The 21,489-nt window shown below is 41.6% G+C and overlaps 2 protein-coding genes across 3 annotated transcripts in view; both read left to right on the top strand.

The window, feature by feature from the left end:
* The first annotated feature begins 240 nt into the window (after positions 1-240).
* On the top strand, positions 241-9,103 carry LOC132587373 (neuronal PAS domain-containing protein 4-like). The gene is made up of 6 exons (XM_060259652.1): positions 241-418; positions 1,799-1,904; positions 4,246-4,498; positions 4,825-4,934; positions 6,420-6,561; positions 8,129-9,103. The coding sequence occupies exons 2-6, from the start codon at positions 1,862-1,864 to the stop codon at positions 9,060-9,062; spliced, it is 1,482 nt and encodes a 493-aa protein (XP_060115635.1). The 5' UTR covers positions 241-418; positions 1,799-1,861; the 3' UTR covers positions 9,063-9,103.
* Positions 9,104-11,371: 2,268 nt separating this feature from the next.
* Positions 11,372-21,489, top strand: part of RRP36 (ribosomal RNA processing 36) — a 70,420-nt gene continuing 60,302 nt past the window's right edge. Inside the window, exon 1 of one of the 2 annotated variants that reach the window (XM_060248078.1) lies at positions 11,372-11,720. The gene's annotated coding sequence lies outside the window, so the exon portion shown is untranslated. Of the gene's footprint in view, positions 11,732-21,489 lie in introns of both variants that reach the window. The other variant, XM_060248070.1, reaches the window with a different exon arrangement.

Raw genomic sequence — 21,489 nt, 5'->3', positions numbered from 1 at the left:
ACAGTATACTTCCCCACCACCACCACACACATCATAGGAGAGCCCTCATACAAAATCAGGATTCCCAAGTTCATGCATACTTTATGTTTTCCTGCAGGGGCAAATGGTATAATAGCTGTGTATCCACAGTGATGGTCAGAGTTACATAAAGCATAGAGCTTCCCTCAGCATGTTGTATCTCATCACTGACTGGGTGCTCTTCTTCTGTTCCACATACAATGAACTATAAATGAAACCACGCTGCTATGTTCTTGTTTCCTCAGGTTCACCTATTTCTGCAGTAGGAGCCCTTGCTGCTGATGCAATAGTAGACCCAGAATTGCTCTTTTCTCTCCCAGGGTTCATCCTAGCTCTCACTGGAAATGGCAAATTGGCTTACATCTCTGAGAATGTGTCCAATTTCCTTGGTTTCTCTGTGGTAAGCACAGGATATTAATAGACGTGAAGCAACTACGTTTGTCCTGTTACCTGCATCATGCACTTCAAGTTTAGACACATCAGAAATATGATGAAGCTATGTTATAGCAACACCGACCATTGGTTCATGTAGCCAGAACTATGGTGTTAACACCTAATTACAGGGAGGGGGAGAGTTGTAGAGAAGAAGGAAAAGAGAGTAATTTTTACCTTTTCCTCACTCTTCACATTGTTTCCGGGGTTCATCAGTCACTTAGGGCAGGACTTGGGTGGAACCATGGAAATCTTCAAGATTTCAATGGGAAGATACTTTTGCTCCTTGAGCACTACAGAACACACATAGCATATGATCCAAAACAGGGGTTGGTATATTAGCTTTTCCCCAAATTCATCTTTGAGGAGTTTCCCAACCCTATTTGTTTCTAACCAGGGATTCTAGTGGTTGAAACTACATGCAGATAATGTTTTCTACAGCTCAATAATGGCTTCTGCCCCCAAAATCTATGCAATGCAATGCACTACTTATGAGAACAGATGACATAAAAAATACTATGCTATATACTTTCATAATTGTTGCCAAGTCACAATCAACCTATGGTGACTCCAGCAAGGGTCTTTCAAGGCAAGTGAGAGGCAGAGATGGTTTGCCCATGCCTTCGGCTGCAGAGTCTTCCTTGCTGGTCTCCATCCGAGTCCTGACCCTTGTGTAGGTTCTGAGATCTGACAAGATTGGGGTCTACCAGGTTGCCTTCCCTCCCACTAAGATATATGACTGAAATAGGGAAGACAACTGATAACCACTAAAGCAAGGGTGTCAAACTCATTTGAGGGCCGGATCTTCACCTTGTCGAGCCAGGCCATGTGTGTCATAAAATATAATGCCAGGTAGAGGAGATATAAACTTTATAAAGGACACAGACAAATATACACACTCAGCCTAATCCACCTCACTGGCTTGTTGAGCTTCAGCCAACAGAAGGAAGAGAGGCTTGGCTCAGTAGCCCTGCTGTGCAACTGAGAGAGCCTGGCAAAGCTAGCTCTCCTTCCCCCACTTCCTCCCCAAGGAAGGAGCTTTGCTCTGTATCTCCTGTGCGATTGAGCAAACTTGTGATGAAGAAGGAAGCAACAAAAGGAGAAAGAAGCAGACAACAGTGAGTTGCTCGCAGGCTTGATAGGAGCCCTTTGGGGGCCTGATTCAGTCCTTGGGCCGCAATTTGATACCCCTGTGCTAAGCTTTTGTTAGAACTCAGAGTCTCCCAGGTTTTCCCTTAAAATACTTTTCTAGCTGTCATGATTGCAATTTTAAAATGCAATGTCAACATGCTAAACAATTCACCATTCAGAAAATGAAGCAAAATATTTGTTTGTACTCTTTTCCCAGGTAGAACTCTTAGCCCATGGTGACTCCGTCTTTGATCTTTTGAGCAGCACTGGAAGTGGGACCATGAAGGAGAAGCTCTGCTTTGCTCAGCAGCATCCAGGCACTGGTAAGGCAATGAACATGGTTGCCACGGGACCTGAAGAAAAATATCCTGTCCCTTTAACAGAAGCTTAATGGGCTGTTCTTTACCAAGTGATGTTCTTTACCTCCATTCCATGAAAAGCTTCAGCTGCTATTTCCATACTTTACACCACCTCTATTACCTTTAATAAAGGGACAGAAGTTTCTTCTCCAGCCCAGTTGGCTACCCTAGTAGTAGTGATGGGGATATATCAGTATTTCCATGATTTCTGTAGAGCGGAAATTCCAACTGCAACCAGGGCAATAAAGAAACCTCTTCAACATTTTGCACAACATGACGGCTGAAGCTTTATGTACAAAAAATGTAAAAAGCAAAACCTTCAAAGACGTTGTAAATACCTTCTAGCATTGTTTTTCTCTTAAGCACAGCCAAAATTCCTGCTCACAAAGTGTTAATCCTTTGCCTCAAGCAGTTTCTTGTTTTCTTTTTAAGAAATAACTTATGCTAACTTACAATAAGGGATAACAAAAGTTTGAAGGAGGCAGTTCTGAACTCTCAATCTAGGTCAACAATCTGAATGCAACTTTTATTTTGCAAAAAGTTGGATTTTCAAAAAGGGGTTAAGTTGGATTAGTAAAGGGAACATGGAATCAGAGTCAAGAAAGGAGAGTAAAGCCATCCTAGAGGAACAATTGTTCAAAAAAGATTTGGGCTAGCTTTCAGGCAATAATGTATCAGTAATATTATTTTGACCAGGGCAGAGACCATTGCTCAGTGGTAGAGCATCTGCTTGGCATGCAAAAGGACCCCCCCCCCATTTAAAGATCCCCATGGGGGGGCAGGGATGGGGTGTGGGGGGGCGATTGTCAGCCTGGGGCAGCAAAAACCCCTGTACCCACACACACACACCAGTCCGGGAAAAACTGTCTTCCATGAAACTGGTCCCTGGTGCCAAACAGGTTGGGAATCACTGGTCTAGAGCGTCCCTGACAAGTGTTTGTCCAGCCACTGCTTAAAGACTGCCAGTGAAAGGGAGCTTACCACCTCCCTCAGTAGCTGATTCCATTGTTGAACAACTCTTACTGTAAAAAAATGTTTTCCTAATATCCAGTCAATACCTTCCCACCCTTGATTTAAACTTTCATTATTACTATTATTATTACTATTATTATTAAGACGACTGCAGATTTATACCCTGTCCTTCCCTCTGAATCAGAGACTCAGAGTGGCTTACAATCTCCTATATCTTCTCCCCCCACAACGGACACCCTGTGAGATGGGTGGGGCTGAGTGGGCTCTCACAGCAGCTGCCCTTTCAAGGACAACTCCTGCGATAGCTATGGCTAACCCAAGGCCATTCCAGCAGCTGCAAGTGGAGGAGTGGGGAATCAAACCCAGTTCTCCCAGACAAGAATCAGACAAGCATAGGATCATTTCCTGTGAGTAAGCCCTACTCAACAGGCCTGACTAGGATTCTGATTAGACCAGCTGAGAATTGCTGTCTTACTCACTTATACATGTACCACTTACACTTAATATCATGATGTTCATTCTTATTTATTGACCTTAGACTTTGTACAATTGTTCAAATACACACATGGGTTTCATTTATTGTTCTCAGAGATACTGCTTTTAAATTTTGGTCTTTAGTAGTTGGTAGTTTTTCTGTGCCTGATTAGTAATGGCCTGTTTCATTTCTCCCCTATCATTCAAACATTACAAAAAATACACACACTGGGTGTGTTCACACACACCAAATAATGTGCTTCGCAACTGGATTTTGACTGTGTAAGAACAGAAGAATCCACTTGCAAACAGTCGCCATGTAAAAGCACCCATTGTCCAATGTAAAGATTTATATCTGTACTGAGAAAAAAATTAAAACTTTATCTGATTACTTATCAAAGGCTACATAAGAAGTTCATTAGATAACAGGGATTTAAACTTGGGTCCAATGCGGGTCAAAATATATCCCTACACTGTGCCCTATGGCTTTGAGATAGTTACTTAAACCCAGGCTGATTTATTACTCTAGAACACTAACCTTTTATTTCACTATAAAATGATGTCTAATTTTAGCTTTGTTGTTTATTTGTTAGTGTAATTTTGGAGACTGTAAGGACTTTTTGGTTTTGTATTTTATTTTAAGAGTTTGGTTTTTTATTTTATCTTAAAATCCTGTATTTTATATAATTTTGCATTTGTATTGTCTAATAGTCTGGGAGCTGTATGGATATACCTGTCAATAAATGAAACAAAGTATCCCTATTACTGTGAAAGACATTTCATTGGAGCATGTCCCAAAGTGGACCACATGATCTAGCTCTAAAATATAAACATTCTACTTGTTTTAACATTGTTGCAGAAATTGAGGTCATCACTGAAATGCGTACCTCAAGAGCCTTGCGGGCAAGATACAGAGGGAGCTGTTGTGTGGCCTTGAGGGGAAGATTTCTTTCACTTCACCCGGCATTGACTTCCTCTTCTCCCATTTTGACTTTTGTTGCTTTTTGCACACTGGTTGCGCATTTGCCTGAAGATGGAGAACATACTTCTCAGAAGTTGTCATTCCAGAGTCTGCACACACTGGATATGAAGATTGCAGAGGTTACTGAAAGGTTAGAGACACTTGCTGCTTAGGCGATTAAGAGGGTAACTATGGATACAGGTGCCAATTGACCAAACATGAAAATCAGCATGCGCCTGTGTTTAATGGCAGCTTTACATACAGATACTAGCAGCTGATGGTGCTCATCTCCATCATGTGAAAGGATTACTAGTATTTGAGAACTGAATCGCTGTTAAATGCACAGGAAAAGAAACTCTAAATAAGTTGGCAACATTATTCTGGATGTTTTTTATTTGCAAGGAATATGCAATTGCTGCACATATGTTGCACTTCCCCACTCCATTACCATCTCCTTTATGCTTTTTCTTTCCTCAGTGTTATTTACCATCTTGGTTATCACAAAGAAGAACTGATTAACCAGCCTTGGTACAGCCTCTTGCATCCTGAAGATGTCTGCAATGCTGCAGAGTTACACAAGGCTCTGGGTGAGAGCTGTCCCTTGAACAGAGAAAGGGCAGGAGGGAGCATGTTTCATTAGATGCAAAGGTTCAGGGAAGATCAGACAATTATACCATGGCAGGAATAGATATAGTGAAGGGTTTAAAGAGTCCATTTCTCTTGTCTCAGTCTAGCCACCTCCTCCCACAGGAAACAGCTGGTTCTTGTACAGATTATTTAGCTAACATATGTGAGGTGCCTTAAAATTATATAGATTAATATTGTTACATAAAACTAAGCTGCTAAGCAAGGTATTTTCTTCAGTCACCAAATAATAATTGCACTAGCTGCCACTTTCCTTATTCCCTTATTTAGCAGTCCTTGATTTTTTTTTTAAAGTAAGTAACAGCCCTGTTGGATCAGACCAGTGGCTGATCTAGTCCAGCATCCCATCTCACAATCACTGTGGAGAACCAAGAACAGGGCATATAGGCTATGACCTTCCCCTGATGTTGCCTCCTGGCTCTGGGATTCAGAGGTTCACTACTTCTGAATGTGTGGCTCCCTTAAATTAGTGTAACTAGTAGCCACTGATAGACTTTATCCTCCATGAAAGCCTCTCTCCACACCAGCCTCATACATCTAATAAAGACTGTAAGAGATCTGCAACATTTCTGCATTCCTTGAACAGCATCCAACAGACCATTGGCATGGTATAAATGCATACACTATAGCATAATGGAGCTAGAAATCTTTGGGTCAAATTTCTGCTCTGCTACAAACTCTTAGGCAAGCCAATACTGCTCAGCCTCATTTTATAAGACTGAGGATTTATGAGGATAATGCTGCATGACCTGCCCTATCAAAGCAATGTTAAGAACACTGAGATAATGTATGTAAATGCTTTGAGTACTTAGGGAAAGCTTCATATAAATACTGTTATTATTAAAAATGCATTCAAATTGAAGCCTGAGCATGTTTTGTAAATGTTATGAAGACTGATTGTTTGAGCTGACCTTCAGTACATCGGGCTAAAGATGCACTGTTGGGCTTTCTCTGGTCTCAAAGCAGGCCTGATTTTTTAATGCTGTTTGGGTTCTATTTTTCCAGGTCTTCTGTTTGCCTGTATTTAGTTGAATTTCCTGTGTTAGATGATGTAGTTGTTGGGCCATTCCTGCTTTCTGTGTCATTAATTTCAGAGGTGAGGTGGGTGATGACAGACAGGACATTTCCTCTGGTGGCATCTGAAATATCCCCCATCAAGCCCACCTGGCACCTTTCTGTACTTTCTTTTAGGTCCCAGGCTAAACACATCTTTTTACCCAGGCTTTCAGTTAGGGGTTTTATCTTACCAGATTTTCAACAGTCTGCTTCTGTTTTATGGATATGATGCTGATGACTAATGACTTGTGTTTTAATGAGTTTACACTGTGGTTTTTAACTGTAAGCCACCTGGAGCAGGACTCTGAACAGGCAGCATCTAAATAAATAACAGTACTAAATAAATAAATGTATCATTTTTGTAATTTCAGTGTATGATGCTGAACAATGCAATCAGCCTGTTGTAGTCCGTATGCTCTGCAAAGACCTGAGCTGGGCTTGGGTGCAAATCATGGCCTCGAGGGAGAATGGACAAACAGGAGAACTGGTCACTTGCACCAACCATATGCTCAGGTAGAACCCCCAGTCTTGGCATTCCCTATGTAGGTTATGCTTGAGTCTGTTCTATGTAGTCTGTTTGGTAAGAGCAAGAAGAAAGAGGTTCAAAAGGCCACAGGTCAAGTATTCAATCCTTGGAGCTGTAGAAATGTGTGTAGCTTTAAATTCTCAAGGGCAGTCAGAGAAAAATCAGCTGCAGTTTCTCCCACCTGATCCTTTCTGATCCCACCATTTGTTCCTTTTTTGTCACCTATGATAATGAGCAAGATTCTAGCTGTGCTGCATAACTGGCAGGAGAGGGGGCAGATGGAAAAAAGCAGGGGAGGCAAGAGAAGTGGGGGTTTAAAATTATACATACGATATGGAATGCAGGCCTAGTAGAAGACCTTGAGAAGGAGATTAGGTCAGCAGGATCTAACACTATTTTTATTAAAGCTCTGCCACAGGAAGAAGTAGAGCAAGTGCAGATTCTTCTCCAAATCACAACACTGTAAGGCATAACAATAGAACATCTCTTTGTCATGAATTTGTGAAAATCATATGCTCTGTGACAGAAATTGGCAACTCTATATAAATAAGTTCTTTTGGCCCTCTTCGGCATAGGGGCAAACCCAAGGGACTAACACTGCCAACCTCCCACTATTACAACTAGTCTCCAGGCAACTGAGATCAGTTCACCTGGAGAAAATGGCTGCTTTGGAAGGTGGATTCTATGGCACTGTACTGCACTTAAGTCCCCCCCTCCCAAACCCCATCCTTCTCAGGTCCTACCCCCCGAAATCTCCTGGTATTTCCTAACCAAAGCTGGCAATAGTCCTACAAAGGACCATTTTTATTAGTCGCAATACTGCCAATGTTAAAAAAACCAGAGAGGTGGGTCAGAGGTTGGAGGATAATTTATTTATTAGATCATACAAGAACTAGGGCATAGTAGTACATACACAACACTTATTGATGGAGTTGTGGCTGACTAGATGGGAGTTCTGATGTTGAAATCTTCTCCTATTTGGTTATTAAGGACAAAATTTCCCCCTGCCTATATATCTCTTTCAAGTGAGACTTGTAAGTGATAATAGTGCAATTTAACCCATGTTTTCTTGGAGATGTGTGTTAAATATGAAACAACCAACTTCCATGGGCCCAAACCTGGATGGCTCAGGCTAGCCTAATCTCATCAGATCTCAGACCTAAATGGACCTTTAACAGAAAAATCACATTGCACAGACAAAATTATAGCTCTCAGGATTCCTTGGGAAGCCATGATAGTTCAATTTAAAAGCAGTTTAAGGCCATCCTCACAAATTGTGCTTCAATTGTTGCTAAAGCTGCCTTTGTTTTGAGTCAGACCCACAAGGTCAGTATTCTCTGTTCTTACTAGCAATGGCTCATCATGGTAGCTTGCTTGTTTTTCATCTGCTATGTCTACAGATAGACTGTAAACCCCACAATGCCCAAAATGTACATTAGTTTGTTCTGCCTTCTGTCCTTTATTCAGAACACTCACAAGTAATGCAGTCCAGTCTAAACAAAAATTGAAGTATTCTTTGTTAAACTGACTTCCAATGTTTGTTCCAATCCACAGTGAGGAAGAAGCCTTGCATATCCAGAGCCAAAAGTCACAGTCTGCAACTTTCCCCTCAGCTACTCTGAGACAGTGTACCAGAGAAACAGAACCACAGACACAGTCAAATGCAATTAGTGTTTTCCCTCAAGCGTCAATGATGCCCAGGAATGGGACACTCCAGCATAATTGCTGCCAGATTCTTGGTGCCTGCGCCAAGAAGATGCTCCCAGCTCCCTCACAGCCTCCATTTCCAACCACTTTTCCTATCCCCAATTCAGCCATCACGCAGACCCCTCAAGAAACTAGATTTTCTCTTTTCCCTGCTGACTGCCACAAGAATCTCTCCTACACAGACAGATCCAAGAGACTGCCCTCCTTGAGCCCTTGTACTCTCTGCTCCCTAGAAAGTACATTTTCTCCTGCCAGCAGCCCGTCTGCAGACTTCTCTCCTGTACCCCCATCAACAGAAATGTTCCCAGCAATGGATACAGGCTCTAACCCAGACAGTGTGCTGGCTGATCAAATCCACTCCCTGGCTGAAATCTTTTCTCAGTACACAAAGCAGATACCCCTGGAGATTCCTCCCAACATTGCCCTGTGGCCTTCTCAGCCTCCTGAGAACTTTCAGACTAACACAGCTCTAGATATCACAGAAGAATTCTCCATGGATGAAGAAATCATCACAACTATCCTAAACAACCTCCTGGACAATGGAAACTTGAACCTGTCCACTTCTGAGCTAGGAACAGCAAACAACTTCCACGTATCAGACTCTGAATCCCAACTTTCTTTACTCCAGACATCCCTAACAGAAACATCCCCTTGCATCAACCCATGCCTTTTCCTGCAGCCCTTGTCTTCCTCTGCATCAACCGACTCCTGTGTGCCTGACTCTCAATGGGATGCAGGATTTCATACTACATTTCACCAAGGTAAGAAGGGTTTGGACTAAATTTCTATGCTATAAGGAGGGATCCAAAATCTAGGCCAGTTCCTCATAAGAACATAAGAAGAGCCCTGCTGGATCACACCAGCAGCCCATCTAGTCCAGGTCCAGCGTATTTCACACAGTCGTCAACCAATGCCCTGGAGAGCAAAAAACAAGGCCCTGACTTCTGTTACCTCCCGGCATTATTCAGGTTTACTGCCTCAGCAGATGAAAGCTCCCTTCAAATTGTCACCGATCAGGCATTCTCTTTGCCCAGAGAATTTAAATTCACTACCACCAGTTCTGGGGATGAAAACACTGAGTTTGGAGGAAAGGAACATGGTGTGGTCCATGCCTCCAGGACCCAAGCTGGACATTGGTGGGGACAAATGTTAGGAAACTTAGGTCTCTGCTGGATGCTTAAAGAATGGTTGGGGGAAAAGAGTGCAGGTGAGAACTGACAGACCAAGGAGGACTTCTCCTGATCTCTACATCCTTCCCCTGCTGCTTTCTAGATGTTTGGATGGACACTGAGACTCCATAACTTGCATATCAGTCACCACATGTACAACACTCTCTTCAAAAATAGGTGGTATATGACAGCTAGTCTCTTAACTTCTGCATTATTACAATAGCCTACAATCTTCACGTAAAATAGGGCAAATGCATCAGTGGGACTGAACTGGAAATTGGATTGCACATTTGTGCATAGCTCTTTCTCATCCTGATCTCTCAGCCTTTATACAGGGTGAAGTCAGTGAGTATGCATACCAAAAAATCCTTTAAAATGTATGCAATTTAAAGAGTCAGAGGATATCAGAAAAGAAAGCAAAGGAATATTCTCAGGTTCTCTATAATCCTTCAGGCTTCTCAACAAAAACACACTCATACAGGTGGTACTCTGGGTCAAAGCAAACATTATATGGGGGACCCATGATCCAGATCTCCATTTAAAACATTTGTTACAGAGGACTCCAATTTGAATCAGAAGCCAAAGAGGGTGATTGCATGGTTTTTTGTATTCCCTTCCCATCTCCTGTGCTAGTAACCCCACAAAGGTAAAAATACAGATGCCTGCATGTATCCCCTCTCCCCGCTCCCAATTTTTGGAACTAACACCAGCTTGGGGAATGCTGCTTGAGCACCTTGTTGCTCAGTTAAAGAAATGGAGTGCCCACCCACAGATACTTTGAAGTAAAACAGCAAAAGAAACAACACAGAGGGTATGCTGAAACCTGATGCAAACTAAGTGAGGGTGGAAATAATTTTACAACATGGAACTTGAAAGTGGGGGTGGGGGGATACAGGCAGGTATGTGTATTTTTCTTTCCAAGACTAATGGGGGGAGGGACACAGAAATGGCAGTTACCCTCCTTGATCTCTGATCAAAATTGGAGCTCTCTGACCACTATAACATACACAAACAATGCCAAAAAAATCTAAATAGAAATATAGAGGCCAAGCCAGCAAAAGCAGGATAATACATACAATAAGCAGTATAATAGAGTACAATCCTATACCCTTACAAAAGCATCCTCTTGAACCAGTCAAGTATACTACTATCCCCTTCATAAAAACTGCTCCCCTGAAGAGTTGTTGGGGAAAGTGTAGATGACTGGGGAAGGCAATGGCAAACCACCCCGTAAAATGTCTGCTGTGAAAACGCTGTGAAAGCAACATCACCCCAGAGTCAGAAATGACTGCTGCTTACATAGGAGACTACCTTTACCTTTTTAGACCTGCTTTAGCTTGCTCCCATAATTTCTCAAAATACAATTTAAAAACAGTTCATTGTTGGTGATGCTAAGTCTATGAATCTCTGTGGGTCCGGAGGGACGTCAGGATCATCAAACGAGGAGAGTGGAGATGATGTAGTGCTTAAAAGAGTTCATGGCAACGGCGCCCACTCAGGGCTAATTTTTTAAAGGCTAGTTAACAAGAGCTGTATGAAGAACTCGATTACAACGATGCGGAGATTGCCCCTGTGTTCTAACCAGCTCCTGTACCTTCTTTCTTCCTGCAGGTGCCCCTCCAGAGGTCATGTTCTCTTGACCCTACCACGCGTCTGAGAAAGTTCCAGAGCCAGCTGTGTATGTCCACACCGTCGCACTGATTTCAGTGGCATGATCAAAAGTGTTGCCAAATACAGTTGCAAACGAATGCGAGAAGGTGGCAAAATACCATAAAGAAATACCAATATACCTCATATTGCTAGGGTCCCATTCCTGCTTTGAGTCTTAACGCTGGCTGCGGGCAGACGATGCCCAAGGTGTGTCAATCTTTGAAGAGAAGCAGCCTGCAGGGGGTGCTGCAGAGGGGTTCTTATGGGGGGCGGGCTCTCCCTTTGCTTGTAAATAAAACCCTTAAAACGCTCTGGCTTGTTTCTTCGCAGTTAATTTATTTTGTACACGGGGGGATAGACAAGGAGGAACGGGCAGGCAGGCAGGCACTGGTACAAGCTTCCAGAGCTAGCACGCATGCGCATACATCATTCTGTGCAGGACGTAACAGTGCTTCCGGACTTGCGTGCCCCGCCCTTTGTGACTCCTTCTCAGTCCGCGCTCGTTGCTAAGAAACCGGAAGGAGCTGTGGCGGCGTGGCCTACAGGCTTAGTGTGTGGAAGGAGCCCAAGGACCTGAGCGTTGCCTTGAGGGGATGAGTCTGAAAGCGCGTGAACAACAGGTAGAACTCACGTCCGGCTACGGCCCCTGGTTCTTCACGTGTTCCTTTCCGAGGCGCCGCCCCTTCCTCTGGCTGGTCCATGTGCCCTTTGCTGTTCCTGGGTTCTCTGAGGGGGGAAAGATCAGTGGGAAAAGTTGGGATTGTGGAGGGTTGGGAGGACTCTGCCTGTCTGGCGCTCTTGCTGCTCGGTTTGGCTGGACAACTATAACGAATCTGTAAGTTCAGAGGGAGTCTGCCTCTGAATACTGGGCACCAACGAGGGAGGGAGGTTGCTTTCAGACTCTTTTTGTGGGTTTTTTTGGAAGTATGTGGCTGGTCAGTATTGGAAACAAGATGATCCCTTGATTTAATCCAGCATGGTTATCCTTGGGTTATTTCAATGTTAAGCCTCACAGACTTGAGTCCTGCAACTCTGCAACTTCCTTTGGAATCCACATATCTGAGTGATTTAAGAAGAGATTCCTCTTAGCTCTGTGTACTGCCTAGACTGTCTGCTGCCTCATCTGCTAGCTAAGGGTTGTCAGTATTGAGGGGCATAATTTTGTGATTTCTATACCACATTTCCTCTTTCTTTTGCTCATTTGTAAACTTTCTTATGGATAGGACACAGCAAGTAGTTTGAGAATCATGTGGGAAGGGGCATAATACAGGAAATCTGATGTTGGAGTATTTCTGATAGATGTCTGTCTAGCCTCTGCTTGAAGATACCCAGCGAGGGAGACACTGCCTCCCCCTCCACAGTTTAGTAATCAGTTCCATTGTCAGACTGCTGGTTCTGTTGATTCATAATTAAGAGAAAAACAAAAGATCTGTACCAGTCACCAAGAAAAAAGCAGGCAAAAAGCCAGTGGTTCAGTAGAAAAACACAGATGTTTGTTCCAGCAATTCTGTTGTGTTTATCCTCTAATGTGAAATGTAGAGGGATTAATAATTTAATAAATATATGTGCATTTTATTGCACCATTAACTATATTTCATACTAATAAGATACAGTTGTTCCTGAGGAATAATCCCATATGGTCGGAAACAGTGGGAGGAGTTATTCTTCCCCCTTCTTTGGTACACCTCTGTCCCCTTTTCAAGCACACTGGTAATTGAATAGAACCTTATATGTTGTGTAAAAAGTCATTTTCTTGTTCCCTTTCCTTTAAGACAACAGGGGAGTTCTGTTTTTTGGGGGGGAGAGAGGTTTTTGTGCCTTCACCAAAGGTGACGCATCCTACTACAGTTACCAAGATGCAACTCTGAACCCTAACAAAAGGGGCAAAACACCTGTATCTCCTTGTTTGCTAGAAAATCACTGTACCAATTTTTTCACGTGGCCATAGGTTTAGTTAGTAACAGATACATAACAGGTAGGCACATAAAGCTTTTTTCCGCTACTTAATTTCTGATGTAATAAAAGCAATATCTTTTAGTTTGTTTGTTATGCAGCTATTACATGTACAGAGTAATTGTTTTTAAAACTGGTAACTGTGGACAGACTCTTTATTTTATATCCTTACAACAGGATCTCTTCAACCTAGAATGGCTTGTAATGTTCTCTGCATAGAATGCTGACTGTTCTTCCTGACCCTTGTCTTACCCACACTCCCATGAGCAGTTAAGGGAGGGCTCTTGCTGCTTAGTTTCATGTAACATTATTCAGTGCTCTTCTGTTAAAGGTGTTTTATATTTTAAAGATATTCAAAGTAATTTTTTATTTGGAGAAGCATGCATTCCCCCCACATGAGACTGTTTTTAGAACACAGAGATGTAACTCTGTGGAACTCTTCCAATCTACAATGGTGATGTCTTTACTAGCTAAGTTTTGCTAACCCACATGCCTCCAACCCAAAAGGGCATTTTAGAGCATTAGTTATGCTACATGCTTTATATTATTGTCCATTGCTATATCTGCTGAAGATGCTTTCCTGTTTCAGACATCGTATCTTGAGGTCCAGTTACTCAGTTCCACATGATCGTATGACTTATCCTCCTAAATCACTTCCTGTCCCTTCTCTACAAAGTTGTCCATATATTAGCTCTGGTTTAGAATTCATCCTGGTTAAAACTAAAGTGCTCTGTGGGATGAAGATCTGCTTTGGTTCCAGAGGCTATAAAAAACATCATAAAAATTGCCTTTTTGGATCAGAACAAAGATATGTCTGGCTGGATCTGCCAGAGTGGCCAGACAGTTGTCTGTCTGTTTTTAGGTTGCTTATATCCTGGTAATTTATAAATATACTGCATCTGAATGTAGAGGTCCTATAAACATGAGAAGAACTCTGCTGGATAGGACCAAGGACCATTGTGTTCAGCCTCTTACTTTCTTCAGTAACCAACCAGGTGCCCTGGAAGCCCACAAACTCTTCTCCCTGTCCCTCCCCCCCTCATAGATGATGTTTAGTGGCATAATGTTTCTAAACATGAAAGTTCCTTTTTCTAATAGCTGTTGGTAGGCCTTTCTTCCATGAATTTCTCTAATACCCTTTAAAAGTCATCTAAACCATCACTATATTTTGTAATACTTCAGTAACCATGGAGAACATAAGAACATAAGAGAAGCCATGTTGGATCAGGCCAATGGTCCATCCAGCCCAACACTCTGTGTCACACAGTGGCCAAAATATACACACACACACACTGTGGCTAATAGCCACTGATGGACCTCTGCTCCATATTTTTATCTAACCCCCTCTTGAAGCTGGCTATGCTTGTAGCCGCCACCTCCTGTGGCAGTGAATTCCACATGTTCATCACCCTTTGGGTGAAGAAGTACTTCCTATCCGTTTTAACCTGACTGCTCAGCGATTTCATTGAATGCCCACAAGTTCTTGTATTGTGAGAAAGGGAGAAAAGTACTTCTTTCTCTACTTTCTCCATCCCATGCATAATCTTGTAAACCTCTATCATGTCGCCCCGTAGTCGACATTTCTCCAAGCTAAAGAGCCCCAAGCGTTTTAACCTTTCTTCATAGGGAAAGTGTTCCAAACCTTTAATCATTCTAGTTGCCCTTTTCTGCACTTTTCCCAATGCTATAAGGTGACCAAAATTGTACACAGTATTCCAAATGAGACCGCACCATCGATTTATACAGGAGTATTATGATACTGGCTGATTTGTTTTCAATTCCCTTCCTAATAATTCCTGGTATGGCGTTGGCCTTTTTTATTGCAAACGCACACTGTTTTGACATTTTCAGTGCGTTATCTACCACGACCCCAAGATCTCTCTCTTGGTCAGTCTCTGCCAGTTCACAACCCATCAACTTGTATTTGTAGCTGGAATTCTTGGCCCCAATGTGCATTATTTTGCACTTGGCCACATTGAACCTCATCTGCCACGTTGACGCCCACTTACCCAGCCTCAACAGATCCCTTTGGAGTGCCTCACAGGCACACTCCTCTCTGGTTCTCACCACCCTGAACAATTTTGTGTCATCTGCAAACTTGGCCACTTCACTGCTTACTCCCAACTCCAGATCATTAATGAACAAGTTAAAGAAGATATGTAGAAAAAGAATGGAAAATAAAAGGACATTGGACAATCTTTGATAATGATTAAGTTTTAAAAAGAATATAAATTTTTGTTTTAATAGTTAAGGGTACCTTTAAATATTTGCATTTTAAGTAAATAACACCAGCGGGGGTCAAGTAACGGGGAGAGGGGTGGGTAGAAAGTAGTATATGGGATAGATAAAAGAAGCTTTTTTTAAAAAAAGATGTAAGATATAGATTTATTACCATATGTTACCAATAAAATTGTTTTAAACGGAAAAAAAATTAATGAACAAGTTAAAGAGCATGGGACCCAGTACTGAGCCCTGCGGCAGTCCACTACTTACCGTCCTCCACTGCAAAGACTGCCCATTTATACTCACTTTCTGGAGCTATCATCCATGAAGGTCTCAGAAAATACCCAGTGATTTCTAATATCTGAAGGTGTCCATAATGGGAGAGAATCTGTTGTACTTCATGGATCATTGGCTAAATCCAGTAGAACTATTTGTGTATTTTATCCATCTATCATAGATCTTTCCTCCCAAGGTTGCTGTACAAACACAAATAATCTTGTTAGAGCCCTATGAAATAGACCCCCCTCGTTGTACAGGTTAAGTTTGGGTACACTTTTATATACACTTCTGGAGTTGATATGGACAGGATGCTGAGGAATGGACTGCCTTTTGGGAAGCAAATCCTATCATGATCAGGTAGATGTTTAAAGGGAAAGCTATGTTAGTCTGTTGCAGTAAAACTTATGGAGTGTAGCTACTGAAGCTTATTGTAACAAGGTGTCATAGAGCTGTATTTTGCCTTTTATGGAAATGGCAGGAGTAACTAAAAAATTTCTATCCATGGGATTAGAAACATCCATGGCTCACTTCTGACAACATGAAACTGTTGATTGTTTAAATTGCTGATAGGTTCAATTTCCAGTCAGCCTTTGTTAAACTGCCGATAGGTTGTAAAACCAGGATTTTGTTCACAGAGGGACATTCAGTCCTGCTTCTCCAACTTTGTGTTCAAAACCTAGCCTGCTAGTCCAACATGCAGTGCATACCAGTTGAAGTGCAAATCTTCCACACATCACTGAGTCATTTATTGTAGGTTGGTAACACTAAGGGCGGGGAAGCTGAAATCTGTCAGCACTGAAAACAACTCAGTAGTTCACACTTCCTTAAATTCCTAGATTTTCATATTAACCCTTTCCTTAACATTTTGCAAGAACAATCACACATATAGTCTTCTCCAAACATCCACATTTCCAGTGGGTACCAACCCCCCCACCCAGTTTCATCCCAAAGTTGGCATTCTTATTCTGCATTCTTGGCCTTTTTTATTGCAAACGCACACTGTCTTGACATTTTCAGTGAGTTATCTACCACTACCCCAAGATCTCTCTTGGTCAGTCTCTGCCAATTCACACCCCATCAACTTGTATTTGTAGTTGGGATTCTTGGCCCCAATGAAAGATTACAGATTTTTGTCAGAAGATCCACAAGTTCAACTTTGAGTTTTTGCAGAACTCTCAGATGTATGCCATCCGGACCCGGTGACTTATTAGTTTTTAATTTGTTTATCAGTTGTAGGACTTCCTCTTTTGTCACCTCAATCTGACTCAGGTCTTCCAAAATTAGTGGTTCTGGGGCGGGCAAAAAGTTCTCATCTTCCACAGTGAAGACGGAGGCAAAAAATGCATTCAGCTTCTCAGCCATTTCCCTATCCTCCTTCAGTAATCCTTTTACCCCATGGTCATCCAAGGGCCCCACTGCCTCCCTGGCTGGTTTCCTACTTCTAATATATTTGAAGAAATTTTTATTGTTGGTCTTTATGTTTTTTGCAATATGCTCCTCATAGTCCCTTTTTGCCTGCCTGATCACAGTCTTGCATTTGATTTGCCACAGCCTGTGTTCCCTTTTACTAATCTCACTTGGACTGGTTTTCCACCACTTAAAGGAGTCCATCTTACTTTTTACAGCTTCCATTACTTTGTTTGTTAACCATTGCCAAGCCAAATACTTTCCCGTCTTGTTTGCCCCTTCAAACGATTTCAGCTGAAGTCTTTTCAGATTTCATTCCACTTCTTTATTTAACAAATGTCTCAATTGAGTTTGTAATATTGAAATTTTCCTTAGAATTTTCTTTTTCCCAGGTCTTTTTCTCAGCTCCCCTTCTTTTCTTTTTTTCATTTTGAATGTCCAGTAATTGTTTTTCTTTTTTTCTTTTGTCTTTATTGTTCAAAGTGATCAACACCCCTCTCATTACTGCTTTGTAAGCATCCCAGACCATCTGAAAATCTATATCTTCTTTATCATTTACTTGGAAAAAAGCCTTAGTTTCTTTTTCTAGAAAGGTCACTTTCTTTGTTCTGTAGCAAATCTTCATTCAGTCTTCATCTCCTCGATTTCAAAATTGTAATCCACATTATTGGGTTGTAATCCACATTATTGGGTTGTGATCGGCCCCAATTTTAGGTAAAATCTCTATCTTCCTTGTTATAAGACTTAAGTCTTTAGTTCCCCACAGCATGTCAATTCTAGAAAAAGTTTTATGTCTTGCAGAAAAAAAAGTATAGTCCCGCACTTCAGGATTAAACTTCCTCCATATATCTTCTAAATTTTCTTGTTTAACCAATTCAAAGAAAGACTTTGGAAATTTCCCTTCTTTCCCAACATTTTTTTCCCTCCAGATCTGTCCAATGAGTTCTCAACTGTTCCATTAAAATCTCCCATTAACAATACTTGATCGTAAGTCAGCTCATCTAACTGTTGTGTAATGTCTTTTAAAAAAGGCATCCTTTGCACCATTAGGCGCATATAGTCCCAATAACAACGTTTTTTTCCCATTAAGGGATTTTCTTTTACAGAATTTTGTGGCAAATATAGGGGCCCAGAAAGAGTTAAAGCCTCTGGTGATTTTTATTTTCTTATGTTGTTAAATTTCATTTCAAAGAAGAACATCTGCTGTGTTCTGTAGGAATGAAGGCTCTCGACACGTGTATTGAGGAAGTGAGGAAAGCTTGCTCTCTGCAAGTCCTGGTTTTATTTATACATCTCAGGCAGTTAATGAAACAGGAAGCATGCATGAGGTTATGTCTTGATAGCCCCCAAGATTCGATACAGCCAGCAATTTATCAAGAATACATGTGTCAGCAAAAGGAAGCGAGAATATGAGTGTAAGATGTCTGCGCCCTTTTAGCCTTTCAGACACAACGTGGGCGGCTCAGGCTGATATGCCAAATGCGTGATCCACCCACATTTCTGTCTTCAGGTTTTGTGGGGTCTGGGGGCTCAAGCGTGTGAGCCTCACATTCCACTCTTTTCTTTTTTATATGGCTGCTTGCAAAGGGCAGCAAAATAACAATTTGATCTTGACATTCCTAGGAAGGAATGCAATAACATTACAATGAGTTAATAAAAAAGGTGTACTAATAAAGATGGGGTAATAGATAAGCCACAGGTGGGAAACAAACAATGATGGATTTATGCATTCACATTGGCACATCTTAGTATTTAATTTTTTCCGTCCAGAAAAGATGCATGTATAGGGGGAGAAGGGTTCTTCAGAGGCATACTTTTGGCTAAGCAGGCCAGCCTTCCACTACAGAGCTGTTTAAGTCTCCATCATGGGGCTGGGTATGCAGGCTAGCATGAGAGGGCCCACCGTGTCTTTTGAGGCTAGGCTACCCTCTCTATGGCGTGAGAGGGCCCACCAGGTCTCTTTTGAAACTAGGCTACCCTCTTTATACAGTAGCACTCTGGTATCAGTTCTCCCCCTTCCTGCACTGTACCATTCCTGGAGAGTGTAGGCCAAATTGCATGATGTGCTCTCATTTAGGTTTCAAACAACCAAGGTTGATACAAGAGGGGGATGGGAATGTCAGTTACCAAAAAGTAAGCTCTTCATGCATGAGGGAAAGCTATGTGTCTTGGTATTGACAATTCTTTATCAATAAGCATTACTAGTTATGATGCAAAAATATAAGATGAATATCTTAACTTCTAGGGACATAAGCGATACTGAGGGACATATGCAAGTGACATGTTATAAACTGAATCAATTCATGTGCCTTTATGGCAAGCAACATATTGTAGCTTAGGTGATCAAGATACACACATTCAGGCATAGGTGAGAGCATGGCCAGAAATGGGCAGTCCATACTGGCCATATTAACATAGGTGAAAGTAGTGCCAGAAATGGGCAGTCCATACTGGCTTATTATTACAATATAAAAACCATTTCACTGTTCATTTCTTGTTCCCCTCCTCCCTTAGTCTAACAAAAGGTCTTTCTTGAGTTCATGGAGAGTTTGCGTGCTTTATGCATGACAATCTTTTCACAGGGAAATGTGTTTCTATTGCAGCCAAAAGGAATTCTTTTTATTTGGAAGTACTACTTGGAAGTGGCCGTGGAGCCATTTAAACCACTGGAAATCAGTGGGGTGATCAAGTTCCACTGAACCCCATTTTTCTCTGTGCCAGCTCATCCCAATCTGTTCTGTGGGTCTCACATAGGTGTGAGAGTGGGTTTCAACAAACTTTAACAACAAAATCCTAAAAACAAATAATAATCCTTAAATAAACAATTCTTAACAGACATACCAGCAATTCTTAAAACTATCATAATGAACATGCATTTAAACTTGACTTGCAGGTCCAGATTTCCTGCACAGGATATTGAAAGAAAAGATGACCAAACTTAATAAAACAATGAAAAAATCCTAGAAATCAAATTATGATTAATACCTGGTCAAAAACACAAAACAATTTTCAAATTGAGTCAGTCTTGCCCTACACAAAAAGGTGGCTTGCAGAGCTGTTTTTTTCTTTGTTTGGTTTAATTAAAAAAAATTCTTCTATGGGGGAAGGAACAACTTTTGTAAAAAAAAAAAATCTGGCTGGGGTTTTTAAAGTAATGCTATCTGTCTGTCTGCCGCTCCTCTGTTGGCAGTATGACTTTGTGGGCTGTTTTTCTGTCTTCATTGCACAAGCCTGTTATTTGTACTTGGCCCACCTTGCAGGGCTAGTGTGCAAGTTCAGAGCAGAGTTGTTAGCAATGAGGGAAAAAAACGGGTAAGTGTGCCAATTGCTTTTGGTTCCTCTGGGCAATCAATGAAATTGTTAAGCAGTCAGGTTAAAATAGATAAAAGGAAGTACTTCTTCACCTGAAAGGTGATTAACTTGTGGAATTCACTGCTACAAGAGGTGGTGGCAGCTACAAGCATAGCCAGTCCCAAGAGGGCAGATAAAAATATAGAGCAGAGGTCCATCAGTTGCTATTAGCCACAGTATAGATATGCATATATATGTGCATGTGTGTATGCATAAAAAAACCATTGGATTCATATTCCATCCTCCACTCAAGAGTGTCAGAGCAGCTCACAATTTCCTCTATCTCCCTCTCCCACAACAGATGTGGGTGGGGCTGAGAGAACTCTCACAGTAGTCGCACTTTCAAGGACAACCTCTTCAAGAGCTATGGCTGACCCAAGGCTGTTCCAGCAGTTGCAAATGGAGGAGTGGGGAATCAAACCTGGGATTATTAGCCCAATGTGAACACAAGAGAACAATTTTGCTAAGTCTAGTCAAAAGCAACAAGAACGGTTTGTCTAGTGTTTTGGCATTTTAGGTAACTGAAAGAAAGAATAAATAGGGAAGTGACATCTTTCAAACCCTTGTCAGCAAATGCATTGCCCTGAGCAATCACACCAGGAGGATTAAAATGACTTTAAATAGTGAGCAATGAGAAAAATAACAACAAGAAATTAAAACCTGCAAGATTAAAAATATAGCCAATCAAATCAAGGTCATTTTGGAGAGATACATGCATAAAACATGAAATTGATGAATCAAATTAAGTGCATAAAAGGTATCAACTTTTAAGTTGAAAGCCTGTGTGAATAGTAACAATTTCAGCCTGCTGCACTGAGCATTGCCACAAAGTAAAGTGCGTCCTTTACACTTCCCCCCAGCAAACTGGGTACTCATTTGACCAACCTCAGAAAAATGGAAGGCTGAGTAACCTTGACGCAGCTACCTGAATCCAGCTTCCACCAGGATCAAACTCAGGCCGTAAGCAGAGCTCAAGACTGCAGTACTGCAGCTTTAATACTCTGTGCCACGGGGCTGTTTCTGAATCCAAATTAGCATTTTCCTTGGCCAATTTTATCATCAGTTTTCCTGCTGCATCAAGATTATCAACCTGTCTTCTGATTGCTGCCTGAAGACAATTGATAAAGACTAAACAGGGCTCTTGTGGCTTTTGACAGACAGTTGCAAAACTATGGG

This window comes from Heteronotia binoei, chromosome 1 (genome assembly GCF_032191835.1).
Source record: "Heteronotia binoei isolate CCM8104 ecotype False Entrance Well chromosome 1, APGP_CSIRO_Hbin_v1, whole genome shotgun sequence".
NCBI classification, from domain to species: Eukaryota; Metazoa; Chordata; class Lepidosauria; order Squamata; family Gekkonidae; genus Heteronotia; species Heteronotia binoei.
The sequence above is the reverse complement of the archived record's forward strand: the minus strand, read 5'-3'. Positions and strand labels throughout refer to the sequence as shown.